General features: G+C 37.8%; 1 protein-coding gene across 1 annotated transcript in view; it reads right to left on the bottom strand.

Moving 5' to 3' along the window:
- Positions 1–17,537, bottom strand: part of GADL1 (glutamate decarboxylase like 1) — a 79,405-nt gene that overhangs the window by 41,397 nt on the left and 20,471 nt on the right. The window contains exons 7-11 of the mRNA XM_030971642.1: positions 15,190–15,269; positions 15,022–15,076; positions 11,587–11,703; positions 5,387–5,451; positions 5,069–5,150 (exon numbers count right to left, since the gene is read on the bottom strand). Of these exons, the coding sequence (XP_030827502.1) occupies positions 5,069–5,150; positions 5,387–5,451; positions 11,587–11,703; positions 15,022–15,076; positions 15,190–15,269 (399 nt within the window). The remainder of the gene's footprint in view (positions 1–5,068; positions 5,151–5,386; positions 5,452–11,586; positions 11,704–15,021; positions 15,077–15,189; positions 15,270–17,537) is intronic.

Raw genomic sequence — 17,537 nt, forward strand, 5'->3', positions numbered from 1 at the left:
ACTTTCCAATTTTCTCAAATAAAGAAAGGCAAGAAGATGACATTAGAAATGACAGAATAACCAAGCACTGAGGCATCCATACTTTTGCAGGGTTTTTGCAGGTTTTTTTCCTCTGGCTAGCAGCTGCACAACAAGAAACAGGAGTCATTCTGTCAAGACATTGTGCTTCATTCATACCTGTACTTCCAGGAGAATAACAAGTTACTAGACATAGTGTTTAAAGAAAGAAAAAACAAGCAAAAAAGCAGCAACATCCACAAATTTAAGCTAATTGCTTTGTCTCTTACTGACTTAAAATGTTGAATGATGTATCTGCAGTGTGTGTATAGCAGGGTTGATCAATGAGGCGCTATCTTCTGCCTTACCAGAATGCAATGCAGCTGCACAATAGAGGATGTCACAGAATACTAGTTCCCTCATGCCTGTCATCTGATAAAGAGTAACCATTGTTTATCACAAGAAACCTAAATGCAGTTGGCAACATTACAAAAGACTGAGAAGATCACTTAAGATCATAGGACACTTGCAGAATTACATAGTTTTTAAAAAATGCTCTAGAAGGAAAATGCAACAAATATTTTGATGGCCCTGAGTCAGCTTGTCTTGTTGATAATGTAGTTCATTATAAAATACAAAAAAAAAGGCAGGTACTGTCTTCATCTCCTGGTGCATCTGAAGCTGACAATACATGTGGCTTTATGATCCCTTTCCATCTGCTTATCCTACTAAGAATGCAACATGCTCAAGAAATCCTGCTGAAGATACTGATGCTATCAATCTCCAGAGGCAAGTACAGTGACATCCTCCTGCATGTCACTAGAGCAGAGAGGAAAAGAAACAAAAATCATCCTTTGTGAGAAAGAGAGAAATACTCAAGAAAGGTGGAGGAGAAAGAGAAGGGAAGGGAAAGGGAATAGAAGACAAAAAAGTCATCGAAATTTTCCTAATCAAATGATGGAAAAATAGAAGGAAAAAGAAAGGAAAGAAATATGCTTTAAATGTGCTTTCTAACTCAGGGTTCACAGTCCCACCAAGTTCCCAACAGTTTTCCATACAGCAACTGAGCTGCTACATCTGCTCAGAAGGATTGCAAAAGTTTCATTAGAACTGCCCCATTGGACAACTTGGAGTTTCTTTCTTCAGCATCTTTTATCTTTCTACCATTTTTAATGCAAGTTCTCAGCCTTATTGTCAGTCTGTTAAAGTTTAGGAAATGGAAATACTATTTTCATAGAGGCCTAAATCCACTGTGAAGTTTCAAACAGCTCAAAAGAGCTTTTGATTTTGATGAAGTCTATGTGAAGTTTTTGTGTGTTCTAATTAATAGAAAATTGATGAAAAAATATTGATACTGAAAGCAAGAGCTCCAGTTTCATAATTCAATATATTTTTCTCATTGAAGAGACTTACCTACAGCAAGTCTTCTGATCTCCTTCCATTTCCATTGCTAGTTAAAAGTGAATTTCAATTTCATTAATAAAATATCTTTTTCCCCAAGACAAGCCTCTCCCTGATTTGCCTTTTCTGAGGCAATAAGGACAATCTTTTGAATATCATACTTGAAAATTGTCAAAAGCAGTGTAGTGTTAAAGGACACTATAGCAACGTGTTTTGAGAGGTGAGAAGGAGCTCTCAGTTGTATTAAACCCAAGCAAAAGCGATGAGAACAGAGCATTTTCCTGCAGCTGCTCTGGAGGGGAATCAGGGAGGTAGATATCTCTATATTGCTAACGATGAGGAAGAAATTACATGTGGATGGCTGCCATCATCACCTTAATCAATTATATTCTGCACTAAAATGAGATTTCATTAGCTACATTGAGACTTTATTCTCAACTAATAAGTAAAAATTCTGCTTATTACCTGGAACTGATTCTGAATTACCTAAACTAGTGCTTCACTCTCACGAGTCACAGAACTTTGGTACTGGTGATAAACAGTAGTTCTCTGTTAATATGTAGATAATATTCACACAGATATGGATGACAGCAAGGAAAAACTGGAGTAGCTCTGTGGTTTTTAAGGGAGTATGTACAACCCAACACCAATTCCTAGCATTTTGAGAACATATAAGACCAAAACTGGCTTCACCAATGTTTTGAGATTATTGGTCTGTCTAGCTTTGCGTTTAAACAGTCACTGCAATTCATGATTCAGCAATACCAGTGCTTTCTGACTAAGACTATCTTAGAGAAGTGATGAAAGTTACTCAGGGCATGGCAGTGAAAAAGGAATTGCCGAGCACTTCTTGAGTACTTTAAGCACTGAAGAACTACAGCCATTGATCTGAGCTTTTACAAAGGATTAGCCAATCTTTCTTTCCCTTTGGTGAAATTGCTTCTGTCTTTTAATCAAGCCAAACACTTATATCTCTTTTCTATGTCTACCTTCCTTGGAAATATTCCAATTTTGTTTCACTAAGGCTGGAAAATACTCTTTCATTGCCATTTCACTGCAGTTAATATTTTTTTCAGGTTTTTTTTTTATCTGTAAAAGAAAATATTTAATTACAATGTTTCATTCTAACAAGTCAGTTGCAGTGTCTTAAATATACTAACACTGCTAAACCCCATTGAAGAAATATGGCAAAAGAAAACCCAAACCAAAAAAAAGCCACTATTACCTATGTTAACGGGAAATTACAGTGTTACCAGAACAACTGAAATGTGATGACATCTTCTAAAGATTATCTTTTATAGAGAAAGTATGAAGGAGAAGAAGAAAAACTGAAGGGGATTAATTTGCCCACTTATAATCAACTAAGCCTAATTCTGAAGTATTCAAAATTTCCAAATGGACCTCAATGCAGATGGGAAGATGGGCTAACAAAATTTCCTTAATCAGTCTTTCAAAGGGAGATAGGGTAATCCATAAATGGGACTTAACATTCATAATTAACATTTTGCTGCTTTGGTTTCTTGGAGAATGCAGAACTTCAGAATCTACCTGAGGTTCCTTGAACATTCAGTCACAGAGCAGCATGTGCCAGACTCTTCCAGCTCACATCTCAGCATCCAGTTCCCACTGATGCATCCTAACCACAGTGTGAAGGAATTATGTTCACATATAAACGTGTGTTTCATCTTAGCCATAGGTATTTATGTGCTTCAGAAGAAGTGGAACAAGCTCCCAAGTGAGAAACTGATATGTCTACTTTTCCCTTCACTTAAGGTTGCAAAAATAGCATTTTTAATGGGAAACTGGATTCAGCTGCCTCTTCTGGTATGGAGAGGATCAAAGCGAAGCAACACTTCTCTGTCAAAGTGTCTCAAATATGCATTTGATCTTTTTTTCTTAAGGATTTATATTCCAGCTAGTTAATAAGAAAGTACTCAAATCTGTATGTGTGTCTGTTTGCATATAAAGACTTCACTGGCACATACACAGAATGAGTAAGAGCCGATTTCCCAGGAATTAGACACAGAGTAAAACAACCTTCCTTCCCAATGCTGACAAGTCTTCTGCATTCCAGAACATGTCTCACTGTACAACAGGATCTGATGCTGTGATCCATAATACTTCTGTTTTCACTCCTCAAAGACCTAAGATTCAACTTTACAAGTATTTCTAACACAATATTGCCTAGCTGTGGTTTAAAAGGGGAATGGGATCACTCTGCCAGACCTTACACTGCACAGAAGGGAACAACAAAAAGGTTGCCAGAGCCCTGAAGTTGGAACAGTGTTCATAAAGTGACTTGAAAGGCTAGAGCAGCTAGAACAGTTCAATCCTCTACATTTCTTTCCTTTTTCTTCCTGAGAAATTTCCACTTTTCATTCCAAGTAGCCTAATCATTACCTGGGGCAATATCTATGTACTGGCCCTAATTAGTTAAAAATACAGCACTGAAATCTTCCCAAGCTTGCAATTAAGACACTGCATTAATCTTAGTCAATAACGTTATTCTGTTTGTTTTTCAGCTCAGAATAAAGATAAAGTGATGGATGGTAACACTGAAATCTAATCCTCTTCAATCCCCCAGGCTCTAATGTAAGGAAGTGAGGTGGCACACTTCTCCTTGCTGTCTTGCCAGGTCTCACCCCTGACCTAGAGCAATCAGCTCCAAGAGAGTGCTGATTAGCAACTATGCACTTTGGTCCTCATCAAAAGTTCTTATCAAAAGAAGTTCATAACAAAATTACATGGATGGGTAACCCCAGCAGCTGAATAGAAAATATCAGTTGTTTTGACAGAGATTTATAAAAGCAATTTACAAACCACGGCCACAAAATAGCAATGCAAACCTTAGGGGCTCAATATCATCGTGAGGTTTAGTCTGTTATAACCTATGGAGTATAAGGTAAAATTAAGCCATAATGGTGGGCAGTTGGCATAAATTTTAGCAGGTCTGACTTTCAAATGAAGTTTGAAATAATGAACCTCTTACTGTTTGTTTGGGGTTTTTTTTGGGATAAAAGAATGCCACAAAGAGGCAAGACAGGATGTTTGCTACGTTGCAGAGTCATCTTGAGATCAGAGCTCTGCTGTTTTCTTGCTAGACCTTTAAATTAGTCATGGTTTTTGGGAAGTCTAAATCACCCTGCTGATGAGGAAGAACTGGTAGAGTGTGGACAGAAGGCTCAGCATCTTTACCTGGATGTGCTCTGACTCCCACCTCTCTCCCGTGCAAGGGGAGGTGCAGATGAGCTCTGCCTGCCTTAAGCAGACACAGCACTGCTGCAGTCCCGATGGATGGCAGCTATTCTGAGGGCTTTGATGAGCTCAGTGGCTGAGTGTGCCCAGCCCAGGTGACAAAATACTCCATTCTGAATGCAAATTATGTGCAGAAGTTAACTAGCAAGGGCACCAACTGCAAAATTTGACCACTTGTGAGTACAGTGATTTGGATTGTTTTTACCCTTCTCTTTTATTCACCCTTTATTAATTAAGTGGTGAAATTCAAAATAATATAATTCAGCCTTTGTACTGCAGTATAGTAAAACTGACTTTCAGCTGTTTCCTAATTATTTCCACTTTCATATTACAGCAATGACAGCTTATTAGAATAAAAAAAAAAAAGAAAAAAGAAAAAAGAAAAAGAAAATAAAAAAAGGTCAGGAGGGCTTACAGAATTGTCTTTCACCAGAAGAGCACAGCACTGGATTCCTGCCAACAGCATTTTATGGGGATTCCAGGCAACAGAATCAGCTCTGCAAAAATCATAAATGGAGAAAGGGAGGTGAAAATTGCATCTATAATCATGGGTACTTAAGAATAAAAAAAGACCAAACACAATCCAAGCAGACAAATCAGATTTCCCATACACCCACACCCACCACAGGTTCAGAAATCTCTCCAACTATTTTTAAAAATGCAGCACTTAGGGAAGCCAACAGGCCACATAACTTCCAATTCAATCCCTAGCAAATAGATTAAATTGACTTACCTGTGGATACCATGAAGAAGTCTGCGATGCTTCCTTGATATCAAAGCTGAGCCACCCCAAGAAGCCTGTTGGAACATTTATAGAGCCAAGAAAATATTATTTGTATGAAGCTATTTTGATAATACTTCAACCAATAATTTCTAAAGGTGTCTTATCTCATTTAAAACTTTGTTTACTACATGGTCAGTGGGCTAAATTTTGCCTTTAGTTACATCTCCTGAAATAAAGACAGCAGCCTCAGGCTATGCCTGAAATAAAGGAGGTTGTGATCTGTGCCAGAACACGAGCCACAAACCAGAGTGGCCCTTCCATGTAAGCAAAGGCAATGAACTGAAATGTCCTTGCACAACCAGACTCACTCCTGATACCAAGAATACCTGATACCAAAAATACCTGATACCTGTTGTTGCTTCCTTTCACCCAGCCTTAAACTCTCAGTGACAGCAGAAAGCCCCACTTTGCACATCTTCCTCCTGCTAGCCAATTCCTTTCTGAGAATTTCACAGGGGAAACAGTGATAATCTCTGACAATTGCAAAGGCCAGGCTCAGATTTTGCAGAGATATGAAAAGCAAAGTCTGTGAATGGTCAGTAGCAGCATTTCTGTCACCAGCAACCCAAATGAGCTTAAAATTACTGAAGACTCCCTCAGCTCATCTAAGAACTAAGTGTGTGCTCTAGGATTCACTTAGACCTTCTCTGTAGTGAGGAATTCTCCACTGAAACTCCTTTTTACTTCTATCTAATCTAGACACCCATCTTTGGGTAATACCTTTGGCAGATGTATCTCTCCAGGGAGTACAGCAGGAACCCAGACAACAAGTTTTTTATTAGATATGTTTAATTTCTGGACAACCTGAATTAGGGAATGTGATACTTTTTCATAAATTCTGCAAGGATCAGGTCTGTGAACCTTCAGTTCCCAAACAATAACATTTATCCACAATAGAAAGGTGAGGAGACCATGCAAACACTAAACATGTCACACAGAGCATTTGAGAAGTTACTGCTAGATAAATAAATATATAAAATTATTTTCAGTACTCATGAAGGCAGAATGCACTTAAGCAAACTACGTGTGTAGCAAGAAAAGCTCTTCAGAGACACACAAAAGACATCAGCCCATAAAACATTTGGACTCAGTTTATTTTTAAAAAAATTGTAAAGAAAAAGAAAATTGCTGATGTAAATATCCCTGACCTAAGCATAGAAAATATATGCTTGTTTGGTTTTTGGGTTTTTCTTCTTTCCTTGAAATAAAAATATGTGATAGCTGATATATGAATTTATCATTGGTATTTGCTTCACAGGCTGTACATTAGGAAAGAGATCAGCTATCTCTGGGAGACAGGATGGCAAAGGCTCACAAGGGAGATGAAAGTTATTAACTTGTCTTAAAAAGTCATCCTCATTAATGCCACACATTAATAGATCAAATCATATTTTACATTGTCATGCTCACAACATCCTCCCTGCTGCACAAACTCCAGCTGGGAACTAAGGTAGGAAATTATTTTGCCTCAAACTTCATGGTAATCCTGCAGCACCATGACTTGCAACTTTTTTTCTCCTGGTAGTCCAAATTTGCCATGCTATGGGATGACACTCAGACTAAACTTCCTATTCAGAGACAAATACTACTCCTCTCATTCAATGATTCCATAAAGTCAAAACAGTCACTAAGTTATTCCCTGATTTTCAGAAATTATAAACAACTCGCTAAAATATAATACATTTTTACAAAATTTGCATCCAAAATTTCTGTGTTTGAAAAAGCTGACATTCTCACACTGTTTGTGAAAAACAGGACTAGAAAGGCAGTTGAGAGGTCATCTCAACATTGTGCCACCCCAAAGGCAAGGTCAGCCCTACTCCTCTCATTTCTCTCAACCATATCTTTTTTAGAGATTATTAATCAATGAATCAATTCACATGTAGTTAGCACTGAAGTGAAAAATAAAATGCAGAGAGAGACCAGCAATTGCTGCCTCCACAGCATTGTTGGCCCTACTTTCTGCCTTTTAAAAAAAAAAATACCACTGTAGATCTAGATGAGAGAAATTATATTACTCTACTTGAGCCACAGTAATACAAGATGAATTTGTGATCCATGATTCTTTACCCAATTCAAAGAGGAAGTGCTTAAGGATCCAGGTCTGGAAAAAACCAAACAAAACAAAACCAAAAAAAAAAAAAAAAAAAAAACCCACAAAAAAACCCCAACAGCAACAATAACAACTAACAAAAATATCTAAAAACCACAAAATCGACAAAAAAAAACCAACCACAAAACAAACACAAAACACCACGAATGAGAAGGCATTTAAGGAGACTGAGAATGACTGGCTTTGTCTGGTTTTAAAGGCCTCTCTAACGATGGAGGCTGCACAATTTAACCACATAATTTGTGTGTAACAGGAATAACACCTTTTTAATTTAAAGTGTCAGTCCTAAACAATGCTACCATTTGTCACACCTCCAGTGGTCAGGGAACAGATTAGTCCTTTTCTTTTAACAGCACATTTTGAAGCTTCTGTAGACTATTATGTTCTGTTTATTTTGCTTTTCTAGTTTAAATAACATCAGTGCTTTCCATCTTTTCTCATTGGTCATAATTTCTAAATATTATTATGTTTATCTACATTGTTTCCCATTTTCTAATCTTTCTCCTGTAGGGCCTTCTTGAACTGCATCTTTTTATTTGGACAAAATTTAGATAAAGAAGATGGTGTGTGAAGCAGAAAGAAAGAATCCTTTTATATACCTCCTTTATTCAATTCTGAAAGGTATTTAACTCTATTTGAAAACACCACTGATTTGTGAACTAGGAAAATATCTGGGCTTTACAGTAAAGATCTGCTGTCTAGTCAACACTCCCCAGCCTGTCTTTGTGTACTTGATTACTGAAGCTTAGAATTCTATCTCTACTGAACTGTAGCCAAGCTTTTTGACTTTTTTCTCCAAATTGTCAAAATCCCTTTGATTTCTAATCCTGTCCTCCCACTGCCTTTGTCAGAAGTCTTATGTCATTTTCAAATTTGTCAGCACATTCTTTTTCATCCAAATGGTTTAACAAAAATACCAGATAATTTCTACCCTAAGACAGACCTTTGAGGAGCCCTGCTCAAATGTTTTTCTCCCTTCAAAGAACCACTGGTAACTGCTCTGTGGGAATGGTTTTCCAGCCAGGTTTTCACTCACTACCAGAACTGCAGCTTGGCAGGTTTCTCTGGCTTTTTGATGAGATATTGCAAAGACACAGTGAAGCTGACTGCTTCTCCTCCATCCAAGGGAGGAGGAGGGCAGGTACATCAAACTAGAATGACACATTTTGTTTAAGACAAATCCAGCTGAGAGCAAGACAGGGTAGGTCAAAACATGACTCTTATCAACCCGTGTCTCACACAATGTAATTGGTAACAAGGTACGAGAAAATTTCTGTTTCATATGCAACAAATCATTTACAGCTAAATGATGGGAATCACAGTGTGCACTGCCTGATTAAGCTAATTACCTAAGCATAGGCCAGTAGGTCAAGCCTGATTTTCTCTACAAGCCTAATAATAGGAGAAAAAAAAAATATTCAAATTCCCTGGTCAGGACCACCAGGGAAAAAATACTCTCATATAGCATTTAAAGCTAGGTGAAGACATGGCATACACAAATGCTGGAGGCATACTGATGATACAAAACAAATTAAGAAAGGCATCAGAGATGGAGGTTAAAATACAATAGGCAACTGGAATGCTGCACTGTGAACAAAATAAGCTTGGTATAGCCTTTGCTCTTAGGCTTGACTGAACAGCTTGACAGCCAGGGCAGTTTGGACCTACTGGTATTATCTTCTTAAAACATTTTCCTTAACTCACTTTTCCTCTCTGGTTTGTCTTCATGTCAGAGCTTATCTACTATTTCTGGCTTTATTGAAATTTATCTTCCTGAAGCTCAGTGAATTTCTGTTGACATTATCCCTTTTGCCCTTCCTAAGAATCACAAGCTTTATAATTTCATATTTAATGAAAAGAGTGTCCCTAAGGCAAACACATCAATTTTTGGGATCGGAAAATATTCTGAAATGAGATAAATCAGTGTAAATCTGGAAAAAACACCAATGACATTCATATAAGATACCCTTAATAACAGATTGTGAGAGTACTTACAGTAGATAATCCTGATGCCTGTTAATGATACATGAAAAGTCCTACATTAGATAGCACTTAACCTGGGTTATACTCTTTGTTTTAATTGTACTGTACTTTTTTTTTCCTTCAAAGTTACAGCAGGCCTAAACAGTAGTACACACTTGTTAGACTGCATAATGTGTAAATCATTCAACAAGAAGCCAGACCTTTCAGCAAATTGTAGATTCTCAAAGATTTCAAAAATTTTACATTCTATCCTATAGTAGTAAAAGGTATGCTTGCTAAAAAAATAAAATAAAAAAGTAAAAGAAAAAAAGCAATCCTTCTCTGTGTTTCTTATAGTCTTTCTGAATGGTAGAGACTCAGATACAATTTCAGCAAATCTCTTTCTAGTGGTGCTGTGAGGGAAAAAACGTTACACAAAAAATCACCGTCTGCTCATTTTACCATACCACACTTGTATGTACATGTGTGCCTGATGTCACCTCTGTGGAAAGCTTTCAGTCTTTTCCTATATCCTGTCCTCTTATAAATACAGCTATAAACTTTTAACCAAAAAATAGAGAAACAGCCATCCACCCAACCCTTTATATAGTGTGAAAAACAGAAAATACTGACAGAACTTCTGAGAACCACTGAGAGGCTCACAACACAAATCAAATCTTAAGAGAACAACTGATGTTCCAGACTGCAAACCCAATTTATCACTGGACATTTGTCCCTCTACTGGGAAACAATTAACATCTGACAACTACAGTCACTTCAAAACAGAAAATAACTTCAAGATAATCCTGAACATTTTTACCTTGGTTTAACATGAGGCAAAATCAGAAGAATAAAGTTAGTTCTTTTCAAAAGACTAACAACTCACTAAGGTTCAGAACAGGACCCAGGCTTATCCCACCATATTTGAGTTCAGCTACAGAGACTGCTCACTATTCTCCTACAGCCACTGGAGATGGCTCCAGCCACATCTGTTTGGCTCACCTAAGATCCAACACAGATTCCAACCACATCCCTCCCTTCACCAGCTATACACAGACACACAACAGGAGTGTTGCACTCCTGGTGAAAATCTGATGAATCCTTCTCAGCAGCACACAGCCGTGAGGAGGCTTGGCAGACTTTTTAAATATTAGGCCTAAATTCTGCATTTTTGTCTCCAAGAATATAAGAAAACTCTTTTTACTCATTCATACAGTGGCTTTATTTATTAATGTCTGTGAGACATTTATTTGAAACATGCATCACTGCCTACGTGATCTTTCTTTAGATACTCAACATTATACAAACATTTCAGAAATTTAGAGCAGGTCTGGAAATCTCCACAAATATTGCTTCAGATTCTCTTATTGCTCCATGACTTTTAATCTAGCCAACAATAATTCTGGATTTGCGGCATTGCAATTATAAAGAGAATGCAATTTTAGAAAATATGAAGTGGCCTATCTTTAGAAAAATACATTTACAGCTAACTCTTTCAAGTCATAAAAAGGCACAGTGATTATTCAAAAAAGATTCGTTACAGGATTTTAATATCCAAACCTAAAATTGCAAAGAATTTTTTTTAAAAGAGAAAAAATTCTGAACAGTTTAGGAAAATGTAAGCATATATACAGGAAATTCAAATCTGTAAATATGAAACAGAATAATTTATGACTGGTTGAATCAGAAAGCATACCTTTATTTTAACCTGTATGAACCTCACACCACAATTTTAATGTGTCTATTCCCCAATCGAATGTGGGGAGAATCAAAACTTATGTTTGTTTATCACTCTTGAAGCATTTTAAGAGGTAGCAAGAAGAAGAAATTGATTATAAAATAGTTTTGAAATATAACCTGACAATAACAGAGCGGCCTTGGCTGCTTGTCAGAACCAAGTTATTTGCTGTTTTGCAGTATATGTAACAGAGTCAAATCAGAACATATTTCTGGTCCCTATGTAAGGAAACAGAAATGTTATTAGAGCCCAACTTGTAAAAAAGAAATATCAACAGTCAAAGAGCAATTATAAAAAAAGCAGAGCTAAACAAAACCATGCAGTATACAAACTCACATCAACATGAAGCCAGAGGCCATGCTTTTCACAGATATCAGCAATTTTATCCAGAGGATCAAATGCGCCCAGCACAGTTGTGCCTGCTGTAGCACAGACAAGAAATGGTGCTGACCCCTGCAATAGGATTCAAAACAAACAAAAAAAAAGTTATCATTTGCACTGTTCATCTCTTCCTTGTATACTTGCAGAGCTAAAGTATAAAAAGATCTAGGAATGTAGGACAAAGATGTGACAATCCACATTTTAGTTTTCCAGCAGAAGGTACTGCATTTAATAGTGCTGGATCTCTTTTTCTTCTTTTTTTTCATTAAAAAAAAAAAGGCATTTTCCATTTCTACTTAACACCATCCCAGGGCAGACTTCTGCAGACTGTTTTGACATATGCTAGTTTTGTCAAAATCAAAACACACCAGATCTATGACATCTCTCTTTATACACTGATTTTCAATTCTCAGTCTTTCACATCTCACTACCATATATTCTGTCATTCTGACTGATAAAATAAAGCAATTAGCTCAGCCAGCAGACTACCCATGCAAGGAAAGGGCTCATCCCTTTAGGGTTTCCACCTGCACTGTCTCTACAAGACCCCTGTTCTCTGCCTGGTGAAGAGGAAACTTCAGCTAGGGAAGGGGATTTGCCTTCAGCCACATTGGTGCACACCATGACAGGGACAGTCACTGCTGTCTGATCCCATGCCTGACCTGCAGCTCAGCGCTATTCCCTTGCTCCCACTCCTGTCTGGGAAAGAAGAAGGGTTGTAGACGGTAACTGAATGTTAGGAGAGAGACTGCTGGAAATCTCAGATGGTGTTCAGGTCAGTCAGGTGGGATAAGGAAAGCTTTTGTCAGGTTGGGGTCTCAGACAGCCACTGACAGCCATCCATCTTTGCTTCCCTTCAGCTAGCAGCATTCCAGCTCACAGATCCTTGCAGATCCAGGCCGAGTCTGCTTAGGAGCAGAAACTGCAGCAACTCCATGAAAGTAGTCCATGAGAGTCTGTAGCAGCTCCATGAAATTGAAGGTTTCTGCCCCAGCAGTGACTGTGCAGTCTCACTGCTGGGAAGTGCCTGCTGAAAGAGCTGCTCTGCATTGATCAGCACCTGGCCTGCAGAATGACAACACACCTACTGCAGGGCACTCAAGGTGTTACTGAATTGTGCAAGCTGGGATCACTGAAGTTCATTTGCAGCTAATTAGATCTCTCAGATGATGTAAGTGTGTAATGCAATGGAGCTTTAGTGAAATCAGACATCAGCTAAAGAATCAAACTCCACACAAGTCTTCCATGTATCTTCACCCAGCTGAAATATATCTTTTTTTTCTATATTTTTCAATGTTGCCACTTTAAGCATCTACAGAGACAGACAGGCTTATATCACATTTACACTCTGACAGTTTTATCCTTCTTTACAGTGTAGAGGACTGTTAGAATGGTATGTAATTATGATTTATTTGTAGTTGAGATTTTCTTTACAAATGACTAAAGCAGTGAAAGGTAACATTGGAATGAACTTAAATTAATCCCATACATTCACTAAGACTTACCAGCCTTTAATTCACTTCTTGGTCATTTATTCTGAATACAAGCTACCACAATAGTTAATCAAACTTACAAATCAGCCTGAATCTTGAGTACAGAACTCTTGCAAGTGAGGCAAAGATGTATCCAATGCATCTATTTTCTATTAGTGTACCCAGCAATTTTGTCCCACAGCTACATCAAAGTCAAAGGTTCTCAAGCAGCCAATTGGTAGCACAACTGAATATAGGGACAAGTCTCAGATATCTACAAATTCCAGTAATTGCTACCATTATACTTTTTCCACTAAGAAGGGAATTACATTTTTATTACTCTTGACAATATAGTTAATCTAGTCTTCCTGCCTAAGTTCTCTAGAAAGAGAAGACTCTTGCCTTTCATATTCAGTGATCATTTTGTGCTTCAATCACCAGCAAATACATCCTATGTTGTCTAGAGTCATTAGAATATTTACTGTAATTTACTGAAGTGTCCTTCTGTAAAAGTTGTAATAGACACAGTTGGACAGACACACTGAAGCTCTGATTAAATGAAAACCTTCCAATACACCTGTAACTTCCTTTAAAATGCAAGGGAAATTCTGTTTTCCTGCAAGCAGAGCATTTTGTTTTTAAATTGTGGGGTACCATACTGAGGTAGACCTTTTTAAAAAAATCACAAATGCCAGATGATTTCTTTCAAATGACCATTACATGTATTGTTACAAGAACAAACAAGAATTTGGTTTTGCAAAACCAAAGAGATGATTCTCCTGCAAGCCTGCTTCCCATTGCTTTATTTTCAGTCCCTTTTTCAGCTCCAGCTTGCTCAAATAAGTACAGGTTGTCTTTCTGAGAAAACACAAAGGAGAGGCAACAAAGAGAGTTCGCTAGGTCATTAGGACCCCCATGTATCCAGCTGTGTATTCATGCTATCCAGCATGAAATTCAAATATGAGATGGTTTTTTGGCAGAAAATGTATCCAAATCAGAACTTACTGTAAGCTGTTGTGGCCATGCCAGTGCAGGGCAGGACAGGGCTACCTTGGCTTTTCTATCAGCCACAAAGGCAGATTTCCCAAGACAGAATTCCATGGAAAGTATCATCCATGCCATGAACATTGCACTAGCTGCTTTGTATTCACTCATCATGGACTAAGGGCTGAGCTTTGAATCCTACTGCTCTGATGCACAAACTGGAAGGGAGAAATAGGGTGAGCTAACCAAGCCAAAAGAAGATCCTCTTGAAAGTCACATTCAGACCTTCAAGCTCTCTAAAATAAATTATGTTGACTATAGGAAAGGACTGTCTTAGAGATTGTGGGGAATGTGTGTTAATGTTGTCCAAATACACATCAGTTCTTTTCCAAATTCTTGCCTCTGTTTCCTACTTGGCAAAGTCCCTAGGGGAAAAGAGGCACATCTCTGCACTCTCCCTAGAATAATAGAAAGGACGGAATTTAGCATCTGAAGCTTGTAAGATAGTTTTAGAGACTAAGGCACATATTACAGTTGTTGCTCACTGCAGAGGCAATAGAGCAATAGCTGCTGTAATTACCTGAAAAACCGTTTTAGGAAAACATACTGCATCCATTCAAAAAAAGGATCAAGGGCAAAAGAAATCCTATAAGAAATGTGCTAAATACTTCAGAGCAGCATTGTACTCAGGACTTTCATTAGCAGTAAACACCCTGTGGAATCTTCCTCCCTTCTAAGAGTGTAGAACCCATAAGCCTTGGCTTGTTCCACAAGTTTGTGGCAAAGAGATTGTACCTGTAAGAAAGACATTGTTACATTAACTGCCCTACTTTTAAGATTTTGGTCACTCTTAGTTTTCCTTCCTTTCACTCAGACACAAGCACACAGTCTGCACACACTACTCTTTCCTTCACACTCTCTCTCCCCCTCTCACCTCTTTCCTGGCCCGCTGGACTTGTTTCTCCAGTTCCTCAGGTATCATCTTACCTCTAAGGGACACAGATTTAAAACTTTTTCAGTTACATTCAAACAGGTTAGTTATGTACAGCACTACTGCATTTTACAAAGGCTCAGAGATCAATCATGGCTTTTGCATTCTTACCTTTCATCTGTTTTGATGAAGTACACATTCTCTGTACCAATTCCGAGGAAGGAGGCTGCCTTCTTCATGGAGTAATGGCACTGTAAAAGAGAGAGGCATAAAAAAAAAAGTAGACACACAATTAAACAAGAGAAACAAATTCTTTAACATAGGGAACAGTGGCAAGTACAAAAGCACCTAACAGCCATGAAAACATCATACTGTAACACAAAAAGAAAAATTATAAGGTACATATTACAAAACCCATCATGTACTTAACACACACAGAAAACTGGAGAAAACAAGACAAAAAAAGTTGTGCACCATTTTAAAGTGCAGGCTTAAGAAAAAAAATTAGAAGCTCTATCTCATACAATTTTTCTTAGAGCTCATTCTGTATTAGAATGAAAAGTAGAAACTTTGAAGTGTCATCAGAGAAGCATTATTAATTGTTTCAAAATGTTTTAATAGAACTAAGTCAAAAGTATCAACGAGTGTAAGAGCTAGGAAATGCATGAGGAAAAGGGTCTAAAGGCTGTTTAACACAACAGCCTGGAAACAATTAACTAGGTCTGAAAGTCCAAAAGCACCACTCCTTGGAAATTGGACCCTTAGTTAGGATGTATATTTGAAGCTTCTACTACTCTATGCTTGTAACAATTCTGTATGCTTTCTCTAATCCCCAGCTGATGGCCACTGCCAGAGACAAGATACTCTGCTAAACTGACCCATGGTCTAATTCAGCAACCCATGTTCACAGGATCAAGGAGCTCAACTCCCAAGACCTACCAAAGCTTCTGATGTGGTAAAATGAGGATTTGCAAGGCTTGCAACATCCTATCTCAGCAAAAGGATCTGGAAATCATAGTGGTGTGTAGTTCACATGACTGTGAACCTTAGAAACTACTGTGAAAGCAAGCAGACCTTAGACAGGACCCAGCACATCTTCATACTTTACTAGGGATTTTGCAAAAGGTTCCAGTGTGGACCAGTCTGCATTTTTCAGAAAATGAAGTTACTATTTTAGCAAAGAATTTTATCTAGGTCTCATCAGGGACGTATCTGAATGAGTACACAGACACATGCAGCCCACTTCTCACTTTGCACTGAATAAAGGGCATCAGTCTATGAAGCGTGTGGAGTGCAAAAGAGGATTTTAGAAATGGGTGTTTACTTAACCAGGATGTGGTAAAATGACTAAGGTGAGAATGCTATTCAAGTCCACAGACCACTATACACTTTCTACAAACTTTTTTCTTTTCAACAAACATGAATGGTTTATCTAACTATATTTCCAACATTCACCTTTATAAGGACCTGCTCTGCTATGGACACTGTTATTCCAGCACAAGAACACTTTGGCTTATTCCAGAACAAGAGCACACAGATCTCTGCTTAATTTCTCTTCAAGATTAGCCTGGGAATTCAAGATACAGTAACCTTCTTAACCCAAAGATATTTAGACATCAAAACTACCCACTTATAGCAGTGGAGTCACCTTTGAGAGTATACCACACCCCATATGACTAGAGAGCTCTTTTCAGAGCCAAGACCATCCAACCCTTGGATTATCACTGCCCTCCTCACAAAAATAAAATTGTCTCTTTTACACATTATTACTGAAGGGTTAAAATGAAGCATACTCCAGCAAACACAAAGATGTCTGGAATTGCTGCTTTTCATACAGGAGGTGAAGCCAGGTGGTTAATTAATTCCATTTTCTTCCTGAGAGTTCACACAAATGCAGTTACTGCAGAACATAATTAAGAAAAATGTACAACATTTTAATGTGTGGGCATGAATATATTAAGGGTATTAAAGCCTGTCACGCTTATTTTGATGAGATGGATGATCTCAGAGGGCTCTTTTTCTTTATGACAAAGAGGTTTCCCCCACCATCACCCACTTTTTAAACAAAGGCATAGAATGACATGATGCTACTGAGTAGTTTTAAGAAAGCTTAATTTGTAACATGACACACATCCACAAGGCCTTTAGGGCTCAGTCATTTAGACTGTTGCAAGAATAATAACCTACATAGGTGGATAATTAGTCTTACATTACATCAATAAAGGTAATAATGATTGTAAGTGGCTGTGTGCTGCTCTGCAGAAGTTTGGAGATGTTTTTGACTGACGAGTGAATCACTTAAAATACAAGTTGCCAGAAATCACTGATTTCTAGCCATTACTTTCAAATGAAAGGTATGAATCACCAAGAATAATCACATCCTTCCAAACTGAAAGAGACCTGCAAATTCAGTATACTAGTAAGCAGACAACCAGTAAAATATATATTTTATTCTAAACAATGATACGAGAGACTGGAAGAAAGATAAAAGAGGCTTGAGTACCTGAGAGATTATACCA

This window comes from Camarhynchus parvulus, chromosome 2, assembly GCF_901933205.1.
Source record: "Camarhynchus parvulus chromosome 2, STF_HiC, whole genome shotgun sequence".
In the NCBI taxonomy this organism is placed as follows: Eukaryota; Metazoa; Chordata; class Aves; order Passeriformes; family Thraupidae; genus Camarhynchus; species Camarhynchus parvulus.